Below are 12,503 nucleotides of genomic sequence, written 5' to 3' on the forward strand. Positions count from 1 at the left end.
GTTCAAATGGATAAGTATATCCAACACATACATTATTCATTTCTAGACCAACTGGAAATAAAGCCAGACTCAGTGGCACAGATGGAGCTATCCATGCAGAAGACAAACAAATGATATGTTGGACTCAGGTCTCCATCTCAACCAAAACTAAAAGTTAAAGTATAGGATTAAGATTAAGACAGTGGCTCAGATGGAACTATCCAAGCTGTAGATACAGTGCATTCAGAATCTATTCAGACACCTGGAATTTAAGCAAATGTATAAAAAACTAAAAAACACTGAAATATCATCTTTACAAAAGTATTCACACCATTTACTCAGTACTTTGTTGAAGCATCTTTGGCAGCGATTACAGCCTCAAGTCTTCTTGGGTATGACGCTACAAGCTTGGCACACCTGTATTTGGGGATGTTCTCCCATTCTTCTCTTCAGATCCTCTCAAGCTCTGTCAGGTTGGATGAGGAGCATCACTGCACAGCTATTTTCACGTCTCTTCAGAGATGTTAGATCGGGTTCAAGTCTGGGCTCTGGCTGGGCCACTCAAGGACATTCAGGGACTTGTCCCGAAGCCACTCCTTTGTTGTTTTGGCTGTGTGCTTAGGGTCGTTGTCCTGTTGGAAGGTGAACCTTCACCCCAGTCTGTGATCCTGGGTGCTCTAGAGCAGGTTTTCATCAAGGATCTCTCTGTACTTTGCTCTGTTCATCTTTCCCTCAATCCTGACTAGTCTCCCAGTCCCTGCCGCTGAAAAACATCATGATGCTGCCACCACCACAGTTCACCGTAGGGATGGTGTCAGGTTTCCTCCAGATGTGACACTTGGCATTCAGGGCAAAGAGTTCAATATTGGTTTCATCAGACCAGAGAATCTTGTTTCTCATGCTCTGCGAGTCCTTTAGGGGCCTTTTGGCAAACTTCAAGCAGGCTTTCATGTGCTTTTTACTGAGGAGTGGCTTCCGTTTGGCCACTCTACCATAAAGGCCTGATTGGTGGAGTGCTGCAGTGATGGTTGTCCTTCTGGAAGGTTCTCCCATCTCCACAGAGGAACTTTGGAGTTCTGTCTCAGAGTGACCATCAGGTTCTTGGTCACCTCCCTGACCAAGGCCCTTCTCCCCCGATTGCTCAGTTTGGCCAGGCAGCCAGCTCTTGGTGGTTCCAAACTTCTTCTATTTAAGGTTGATGGAGGCCACTGTGTTCTTGGGGACCTTCAATGCTGCAGACATTTTTTGGTACCCTTCCCCAGATCTCGGCCTCGACACAATCCTGTCTCGGTGCTCTACGGACAATCCCTTCGACCTCATGGCTTGGTTTTTGCTCTGACATGCACTGTCAACTGTGGGACCTTATATAGACGGGTGTGTGCCTTTCCAAATCAATTTCTGGCATGGAATAGCCTTCATTTCTCAGAACAAGAATAGACTGATGAGTTTCAGAAGAAAGTTATTTATTTCTGGCCATTTTGAGCCTGTAATCGAAACCACAAATGCTGACACTCCAGATACTCAACTAGTCTAAAGAAGGCCAGTTTGCTTCTTTAATCAGGACAACCGTTATCAGCTGTGCAAACATAATTGCAAAAGGGTTTTCTAATGATCAATTAGCCTTTTAAATTATAAACTTGGATTAGCTAACACAACGTGCCATTGGAACACGGGAGTGATGGTTGCTGATAATGGGCCTCTGTCTGCCGTTTCCAGCTACAATAGTCATTTACAACATTAACAATGTACTACTTTTGTAAGACAATAAATAGCCTAATGTTAAGGCTATCTTACAAACTAATGTAACAGTATTTACTCAACCTTAAAATGAGTAACACATTCATGGCCACATTTTGAGTTTACTGTAACAATACATGTCTGATGAAAGCGTGCATGTTCAGGGTCACAGGTCTGTGGAGATCTTCACAATTGCTATAATAATCTGCGCAGAATCTCAAACGGCATTGATCACTTGTACCATGTAATCTCAACTAACTGCAATCCAGGTCATTTGATTGTGCTATTAGATCAAGCACAGTGATAACACATTAAGTTGCTGTGTAAATAAACAAAAGATCTGACATCTTGTTCCCATTTGAACTTTGATGTACTTTTAGATAGTTGAAAGCATAGTGATAACATATTGGGAATTCAACAAACTTGTGGCTGTCTTTTTGAGTGGGTGAAAATAGGTTAGAATCTCATTGATCAACGTATCTACCAAATATTACCCAGTTCTCCACGTTGAAATGACATGGTGTGCCCAGTGAGTTGTACCCGTGTCATCAATTATTCGTGCTCTTGGTGACTCACCAATCCTCGCCTGTCCTGGAAGCTGCCCTAAACGCCAGTGACACACCATCAATGGCCTCGCCTCCCCCATCTCCGACTGTATTTCTCCGTGATGGATGAGCGATAAGGCAGACAGGGGACTGTAAACTAAGGGTGGATGGGTTTCCACACACACACACACACACACACATTTCACAGCAGGCTCTGAAGGGGGGAATGTCAATCAGGTAGTCTAATTCACAACTGGGCCATTCAGTTGAGCTCATCTGGCTGTGAGATGTGTGTGCTGTCGTCCCTGAGGATGTACAGTGGCAAGAAAAAGCATGTGAACCCTTTGGAAATACCTGGATTTCTGCATAAATTGGTCATACAATTTGATCTGATCTTCATCTAGGTCACAACAATAGAGAAACAGTTTGCTTAAACTAATAGCACACAAACAATGATACGTTTTCATGTCTTTATTGAACACGCCATGTAAACATTCACAGTGCAGGGTGGAACAAGTATGTGAAGCCTTTGATTTAATAACAGGTTGACCCTCCTTTTAGCAGCAATAACCTCAACCAAACGTTTTCTGTAGTTGTGGATCAGACCTGCACAACGCTCAGGAGGAATTCTGGACCATTCCTCTTTGCAAAACTGTTTAAATTCAGCAATATTTTTGGGATGTCTGTGAACTGCTCTCTTGACGTCATGCCACAGCCTCTCAAATCGGGTTGAGGTCAGGACTCTGACTAGGCCACTCCAGAAGGCGTATTTTCTTCTGTTGTTGATTTACTTCTGTGTTTTGTGTCATTATCCTGTTGCATCACTTCTGTTGAGCTTTAATTGGAGTACAATTACATCTCATAGTGTTGTGTGTTCCTTCCTTACAAACAACACAACTTTAGTTTCATCTGTCCACTGAATATTTTGCCAGTAGCGCTGTGGAACATCCAGGTGCACTTTTGCAAACTTCAGACGTGCAGCAATGGTTATTTTGGACAGCAGTGGCTTCTTCCATGGTGTCCTCCCACGAACACCATTCTTGTTCAGCGTTTTATGCATCGTTGACTCGTCAACAGAGATGTTGGCATGTTCCAGAGATTTCTGTAAGTCTTTAGCTGACACTAGGATTCTTCTTAACCTCATTGGGGATTCTGCGCTGTGCTCTTGCAGTGATCTTTACAGGGCAGCCACTCCTAGGGAGAGTAGCAACAGTGCTGAACGTTCTCCATTTATAGAATTAGTCTTACCGTGGACTGATGAACATCACGGCTTTTAGAGATACTATTGTAAACCTTTCCAGCTTTATGCAAGTCAACAAGTCTTAATCTTGTGTCTTCTGAGCTCTCTTTTGTTAGAGGCATGGTTCACATCAGGCAATGCTGCATGTGAATAGCAAACTCAAATTTTGTGAGAGTTTTTTATAGGGCAAGGCAGCTCTAACCAACATCTCCAATCTCGTCTCACTGATTGGACTCCAGGTTTGTTGACTCCTGACTCAAATGAGCTTTTGGAGAAGTCATTAGCCTAGGGGTTCACATACTTTTTCCAACCTACACTATGAAAGTTTAAATGATGTATTCAATAAAGACAAGGAAAATACAATCATTTGTGTTATTAGTTTAATCACACTGTTTCTCTATTGTGTGACCTAGATGAAGATCAGATAAAATTTAATGACCAATTTATGCAGAAAAACAGGTAATTCCAAAGGGTTCACATACTTTTTCTTGCCACTGTATGCCACTTTAGTGACGAGGACCCGAGGAGTGACAAGAACAAGTGTTCCGTTTATATGTATTGAGAGCACAGGCAGGGTGGAGAGACAGGGTTTGCTGTGCTGCCATAGTGTGGTGGTTTGACTTGCTCTGGTGATAGGTCTATACTTGAGTTTTTTATGCAACATTCTGCAGTTTTTACTTCTTTCTCATGGCTTTCTTGGCTCAGATAGCATGGCGTCTCCTTATCCTTACCCTTTACCCCCATCATAACCTCTCTCTGTCAAGACTGCATGCATTTTAATCATAAATATATCCGAAGGGCGAGTATAATGACACACCTAGCTAGCGTGTGCACATTCTTTTTTACCTGTTGTGTTCGCATGGCTTCCAGAATGGATTTGATTGATTTCTCGAGGCCATCAATGCTAAAAGGGAGATTGAGACAGCTGGATGGAGACCTTCCAGAAATGCCTATCAAATCACTCTGAGTGTTCTTATTGCAGACAAGCTTGTCTGTCTTATGATATGTGACCTTATGGCTCCATCTTTTTTCTTTTTTGGATACGTTTTTGGAACTTGTGTGCATGTTTGTGTGTGCATTTTTCTCAAAATCTGCTGTTACATGATGCAAAGTAAAGCTTCACCAAATGGAGAGGAGAGGAGAGGAGAGGAGAGGAGAGGAGAGGAGAGGAGAGGAGAGGAGAGGAGAGGAGAGGAGAGGAGAGGAGAGGAGAGGAGAGGAGAGGAGAGGAGAGGAGAGGATATGAATGATGGTTCAGCGGGTCTGGCCTGCCAGCCCAGTGCTCTCTGTCTCTCTGTTTGGGTTAGATCAACAGCACAGAACCACTGCTGTGAGGTCCGTCAATCATACAACACATTAAGATATAATCAGATTCAGAATCACCTTTATTTACCAAGTACAATTACACATATCCAGAATTTGCCTTAGTGAGAAAGTGCTGCCAGCAATAGAAAATATATATACACATAGACATCATAAAATATATATACACATAGACATCATAAAGAATATACAGTATTGGAACAGTATTGAAACAGTAAACATAAATCATACAACTCTGAAGTATAGGCTGATTACAGTGGGAATATACAATTTACTGAGGAGATATACTTTATATATATACAAAGGTATGTGGACACGCCTTCAAATTAGTGGATTCTTTGCTGGCAGGTGTTTAAAATCGAGCACACAGCCATGCAATCTCCATACACAAACATTGGCCGTAGAATGGCCTTACTGAAGAGCTCAGTAACTTTAGACTTGGCACCGTCATAGGATGCCATCTTTCCAACAAGTCAGTTTGTCAAATTTCTGCCCTGCTAGAGCTGCCCCGGTCAACTGTAAGTGCTGTTATTGTGAAGTGGAAACATCTAGGAGCAACAACGGCTCAGCCGTGAAGTGGTAAGCCACACAAGCTCACAGAACGGGACCACCGAGTGCTGAAGCGTGTAGCTTCACTCTGTTCTTGGTTACAACACTCACTTCCGAGTTCCAAACTGCCTCTGGAAGCAACGTCAGCACAAGAACTGTTCGTCGGGTGCTTCATAAAATGTGTTTCCATGGCTGAGCATCTGCATACAAGCCTAAGATCACCATGCGCAATGGCAAGCGTCGTCTGGAGTGGTGTAAAGCTCGCCGCCATTGGACTGTGGCGCAGTGGAAACGCATTCTCTGGAGTGATGAGTAACACTTCACCATCTGGCAGTTTGACGGACAAATCTGGGTTTGGCGGATGCCAGGAGCATGCTACCTGCCCGAATGCATAGTGCCAACTGTAAAGTTTGGTGGAAGAGGAATAATGGCCTGGGGCTGTTTTTCAAGGCTCGGGCTAGGCCCCTTAGTTCCAGTGAAGGGAAATCTTAATGCTACTGCATACAATCACATTCTAGATGATTCTGTGCTTCCAATAGTTTGGGGAAGGCCCTTTCTTGTTTCAGCATGATAATGCCCCCATGCACAAAGCGAGGTCCATACAGAAATGGTTTGTCGAGATCAGAGTGGAAGAACTTGACGGGGCTGCAGAGAGCCCTGACCTCAACCCCATCGAACACCTTTTGGGATGAATTGGAACACCAACTGCGAGCCAGGCTTAATCGCCAAACATTAGTGCCCGACGAGCAAGTGCTCGTTACAACGTCTAGTGGAAAGCCTTCCCAGAAGAGTGGAGGCTGTTACAGCAGCAAAGGGGGGACCAACTCCATATTAATGCCCATGATTTTGGAATGAGATGTTCGAAGAGCAGGTGTCCACATACTGTTGGTCATGTAGTGTATCTAAAAGGCTTGATTCTACAGACATACTGTACTTGAGGCATTGTTCGTTCAGATAGGAGGGAAAGGCCAGTGCCAGTTGCGCACTGCAACATCACCCACCTTACAATCTGAGCGGAGGCAGACAATATTTTCAAACTATTTAAACATCACCCACCTTACAATCTGAGCGGAGGCAGACAACATTTTCAAACTATTTAAACATCACCCACCTTACAATCTGAGCGGAGGCAGACAACATTTTCAAACTATTTAAACATCAACTTAATTGTTTAAAACCTGGATAATTTTTGGGTCATTTTATGAGGTATGTCTCACCTTGTTCCAACCGTAGGAATGTTAAGGGGATTGTTTTATAAAGACTTCCTCATATGCCATTGAAACCAGTATTTATCTTATGTTCTGAACTTTCTTTGATGTCCAGCAGCCAAAGACACACTCCTAGTCCTATTAACAACCCACGCTTGTTGTTGCATCTTTAGATCTTCCCTCTTTCTACATTTCTGAAGTATATTTTCATCGCTGTCATTAAAAAACACTCACATTTGCGGTGCACTTTTGACAACAGGGTTTTCCAGCTCATTGTATTTTGGGACATTATATCCTACTGCCATGTGCACATTGCTGCACTTTTATCAACATATAAGCTAAACGTTCTCTGTTGCATCAGCCTACTTGGTTTTCAAATATTTCTTTTATGTACAGGGATTGTATTCATTTGGGATCTATCGCGTTCCACAACTGTCCCAGAGTATGTTTGGAATATTTAATTTAATAGAATAAGTCAACTTTGTACTATTGGGGATATTAGATTGACATAGTGGATTGGCTAGTGCTTTTTCTGTTCGTTACACATCTTTTGATGGTTGACGAAAAGTAAATGTGGACAGTTCTTCTAAGATCTTCAACATGCCCCTCGGAATTCAATGAGAAGGAAATCAAATGTGAGTGAGAGGTGCTTCAGATCACGGCGTATTGCACCCGGGAGAAGGGAATTCTAATTATTATATTCAGCCCAAGGGCACAATGGCCAAAGTGGCCGTAAGGCATTATTATTTTTTAGCAGGCATTATGGTCGTCGAATTAGAGTCCTGTACTTATGACTTAGGGGTTAGAAGCTGTTCTCGGTCTCGTCATCGTCGGTGATCAGGCCTACCACCGGCATGTCATCAGCAAACTTAATGATGGTGTTGGAGTCGTGGGCAGCCACTATATAAGCAGAGGGAGGGATGCTGCTGTGGCGAATATATACAGTGCATATACAGTGTTTTGTGGATGTGTACATAGTGCAAGGTAGCACACTGGTACTGGCATACTGTAGGTAGTACACTGATACAAAGGGTTGATAGGTAATCTGAATCGATGCATTATGTCCCACAAACTTGCCATAGGCGCAGCATAGCTTGTTCGCCATTTTTATCTTGAATTATTAATGCATAGTGCATACAAGTTAATTAATTTGATACATTTTTGGGGTTAACTATGGCAGATATTGCTGCATGCATGCGTGTGTGGAAGGGAATGAGGACTAGCTTCCAAAAGAGGGTGTGGCCTCACCCCTGGCTAACCCTAGCTCTAACTGCTTCCACACCCTTTACTACTGCTGCCAGACCACGATAAAGTAACCCCTATGTCTCCTTCTTACCTCTTCCTGTTCCCTCTGTCAAACAGAAGCAAGACGTTCTCAACCAAGTAAGCCACACCCACTGCTGGGGGTCTGCATGATCTGTGGTTTCTGTGTATACATGTACGCTACAGACTACATGTAACAAGTAACTTCCTTAACCTTACATCATCAGAGGCACCAAGGCAAAGGTCAAAGGTCAGGGGTCAGAAACCTGCGGTTTCAGTGTCTAACACTACAGAATGCATGTAGTATACAGCACATAACCTTATCCCATCAGACACCTATAGCATGCTGTACTACAGTACTCATAATGCTCTCCCACAGTCAGAGGTCAAAGGGGTCAGGTGAAGTGCTTCAGTTTGCCAGCTATGTGTCTTTGTGACGCTCAATTTACCAACATGTATCAACAGTGTTTCCATAACAGAGGAATGTTGATGTGCCATTTTTTTCTCTTTCTTTTTCATTTGTTTTTCAACCGCAAGACTAATGGCACTGATCACTGTCTGAAAGCCAGTTCAGACAACCTCATGTTGTTTCTGTTAAGGTATCTGCCCTGAGTAATCTCTGTCAATTATTTGACTCTGTCTGCTTGCTGAGAAAGTGAGTCAGGATTGTTTCTGTGTACTGTCTGTATGCCTTTTACGATTGAAGGTTTATACTAACATTACACTTTTAAAGGCTAAAACCACAGCCAGCGCACACCACCCTGTCTGCAAACCATGAAATCAACTGATTTATGTTTTCTCCAAATTGGCCATTTCCAGTCTCCTCCAATCCGTAAAGCTTTTTTCAAAAAAGGCCCAAAGCGATAAGTGTTATCATCATGCTCTGTCTGTGCTGTAGAGAGATGATTGAATACGACATACTTATCTAAAACACAATACTGCAGACCATCAATAGAACTTCCAGCATACAGGCAAACAACTTTTCTAAAGGATTCATTCCTTTTATATACTGAAACAGATGATTTCTACTGCAGAAGTATGTGGTTTACAACACTTCACAGGTGTTGCCTTCCCACATAAACAAATTAGGGACGTATGATGATAGCCTTTTACTCAATGTCACCATTGTGTACTTTTTTGCTGCCCAGACTCTGTTGTTTACAATATTCACATCCAAGGTATCTGACTCTTCTTTTTCTCTATCTCTCCATCCATCCGTGTGAGCAGCCCATAGACTATGAGGGTTTCCAGCTCTTCATGACCACATACCTGGAGAACGACATCCCTGAGGAGCTGTGTCAGCACCTGTTCACCTCCTTCAAGAGCAAGACAGGGGGCTGCTCTCCTGAGGTGCCCCGCGCTGGAGCAGGACTGCTGGGTGAGTAGTGGCCTCCTTCAACCTGGTGGTGATTTACTCTGGCTGGGACTGGTGAAAACCTGGGTTGTGTTCAGTAGGGCAGTAGGGTTTATTTTTATTTTTTGTGTTATTGGAGAAGTTCAGGTAATACCTTCCCGTTCCAAATTGTTTCTCAATGTTTTCTCCCTACTGAACGTGACCCTGGTAGATATCAACAGTGTCTTTCCTGGCCCTCAAAAGTTTTTGGGAGTTAGGCTAAATCGTTGGTGTACTATTGTATGCATTTCCCAAATTAGATTCCCTCGCAGGTTAATGCTTGTCTCAGGGAGAGTGTCCCTTGCTACAGATTGTAGTCAATGGAGTTAGTTGTAGTCTGCACTCACAAATTCCTCAAAACACTTTCCAAAAAAACACACAATGCAAACACTGCTGCTTTACTTGCCATGGCAGATCCCTCAGGAACACACACACACACACACACACACACGCACACATGTTCATGTACCATTTGATTGAACTGTTTAAGCGTAAAGTGGTCCTGGAGTGGCCACAAACAATGACAGCTATGGAGTGGTTTAGGTTCATTACTTCCACTGCACCTGGACAGCTTGTAAACTGTGTGTCCTCCTCCACCATATGGGTTTATATGTGGTCTCTATCAGCCTGCCTGGCTGTCCCTCACTGCTGAACAGCTGAACACTAGGGGACAGATGGGAGTAATCTAACCCCTCTCCAAATGGAAAGATGGAGGGATTTGCATGCGAGCCCACCCAACCATCTGAGATGGAGAGATGGAGCGATAGAGAGGGGGGGGAGAGGTGGTGTTACTCCTGAGCCTCTTCATTTGATCAGAAGAAGAAAAAGGACACCGCCTACACTGCCATCTGGTGTTTGATCTCTCTACTAACCTCCGTGGGTGTGCAGAAATGAGAGGATCAGATAGATAGATACACATTTACCCAGCTAGTGTCTGTCTTTCTCTTGTTTTCCTAATCTGTCTGTCTGTCTGTCTGTCTGTCTATCTGTCTGTCTGTCTGTCTGTCTGTCTGTCTGTCTGTCTGTCTGTCTGTCTGTCTGTCTGTCTGTCTGTCTGTCTGTCTGTCTGTCTGTCTGTCTGTCTGTCTGTCTGTCTGTCTGTCTGTCTGTCTGTCTGTCTGTCTGTCTGTCTGTCTGTCTGTCTGTCTGTCTGTCTGTCTGTCTGTCTGTCTGTCTGTCTGTCTGTCTGTCTCTCTTTCTCTCTCTCTCTGTCTCTGTCTCTCTGTCTCTCTCTCTGTCTCTGTCTCTGTCTCTGTCTCTGTCTCTGTCTCTCTGTCTCTGTCTCTGTCTCTGACTCTGTCTCTCTGTCTCTCTGTCTGTCTCTGTCTCTCTTACTCTGTCTCTCTGTCTCTCTGTCTCTCTCTCTCTCTGTCTCTCTGTCTCTCTCTCTCTGTCTCTGTCTCTGTCTCTCTGTCTGTCTCTGTCTCTGTCTCTGTCTCTGTCTCTGTCTCTGTCTCTGTCTCTGTCTCTCTGTCTCTCTGTCTGTCTCTCTCTCTCTCTCTCTCTCTCTCTCTCCTGTCCTGTCCTCTCTTTCTCGCTCTCTCTCTTGCTCTCCCTCTGTCCCATCATGGTTTTATCATTCAGGACCAGAAAGGCTTGCGTTTCCTTGCCTGAATCAATCTCCCAGTCCCCAACAAAAAGAGACAGGGAGAAATAAGTATTTTTAGTGTGTTGTTGACATTATTATTCACTCCTCTGTCTTGATAGAAGGTCTCTTTTGTTGTGTGTTGGGCAGGCAGGGGCCACAGTTCTCTAATAGGTTGATATTCTGCTTTCCTCTCAGGGCCAAACAGACGATCTGTCTTTCTTTTATGACTTTCGTGACTTCCTGTCCTGTCCTTCCTTGCCTAGGATTTGACTATACGGGCCAATAGGAACCTGCTTCATTAATGATCCTCATGACCCTAGCAATGCACTGGTTATAAGAATGTTTGTTGTTTGACCATAGACAAGGTCCCATAATTTGTCAATAGTCATTGAAGCACTAGTCCGCTCCTTTAGACTACTGCAACCTTTAATGTGCTTTGCCTTTTTATATAGCTTTCTCTTCTATTTAAAATGTCACCAGATACATTTTTACTGTATTTTATTATAGGGTTTTATTGAATTGGAAATGTTTTGAATTTTGCCTTGGCTATAAATAGAATCCACCCTCATATTGCCAGACATTTCTATATATATCTGACTCCTTCTCCTTCCCCTTTAACACAGCCTATATCACACTCCTTCTGTTTCCCATTTAACACAGCATATATCACACTCCTTCTCCTTCCCCTTTAAAAACCTCTTAGCGCACAGATCCTGTTAATGGGATCAAAATCGACAACATCCGGTGAAGCTGGAGCGCGACAAATTCAAATGACATAATTGTAATATTAAACATTCATGAACATACAAGGACCCTACATCATTTAAAAGCTTAACTTCTTGTTAATTCAATCGCGTTGTCAGATTTCAAAAAGGCTTTATTCGCATACCATGCGAATATCTGAGGACAGCGCCCCGCATACAAAAGCATTTCCAAACCAACAGAGGCCTCACAAAAGTCAGAAATAAATCACTTACCTTTGAAGATCTTCCTCTGTTTGCAATCCCAAGGGTCCCAGCTACACAACAACCGGTTGTTTTGTTAGATAAAGTCCTTCTTTATATCCCAAAAAAGTCAGTGTAGTTGTCGCGTTTGATTCAGTAATCCAGCCGTTCCACTAGTTCAACATGCGTACAAAGGAATCCCAAAAGTTACCAATTAACTTAGTCCAAACAAGTCAAACAACGTTTCTATTCAATCCTCAGGTACCCTAATATGTAGATAAATGATCAAAGTTCAGACAAAATGGAGTATGTTCAATATCAGAGAGAATAACGAGGTGCACACCCTCATCCACGCGCGCCACAAGACTACAGTGAGAATGAGAGCCACCTTGAAAAACTACAACTGCTATTTATTTTTCAGAAAACAAGGCTGAAACCCTTTCTAAAGCCTGTTGACATCTAGTGGAAGCCATAGGAACTGCAATCTGGAAGCTATTTATTTGTATATCCCATAGACAAGCATTGTAATGAACAGTGAGCAAAAAAGAAAAAACTTCTGGATGGATTTTCCTCGGGTTTTCACCTGCAATATCAGTTCTGTTATACTCACAGACATGATTTTTTTCACACTCCTTCTCCTTCCCCTTTAACACAGCCTATATCACACTCCTTCTGTTTCGCCTTTAACACAGCCTATATCACACTCCTTCTGTTTCCCCTTTAACACAGCCTAT

At 43.1% G+C, this 12,503-nt stretch overlaps 1 protein-coding gene across 1 annotated transcript in view; it reads left to right on the plus strand.

The window, feature by feature from the left end:
• The window catches only part of dgkg (diacylglycerol kinase, gamma), a 195,083-nt gene that overhangs the window by 43,557 nt on the left and 139,023 nt on the right, over window positions 1-12,503 (plus strand). Inside the window, 1 exon segment of the mRNA XM_031796900.1 lies at window positions 9,072-9,222. Within this exon segment, the coding sequence (XP_031652760.1) occupies window positions 9,072-9,222 (151 nt within the window).

The sequence above is a fragment of the Oncorhynchus kisutch genome, linkage group LG2 (assembly GCF_002021735.2).
Source record: "Oncorhynchus kisutch isolate 150728-3 linkage group LG2, Okis_V2, whole genome shotgun sequence".
NCBI lineage: Eukaryota > Metazoa > Chordata > Actinopteri > Salmoniformes > Salmonidae > Oncorhynchus > Oncorhynchus kisutch.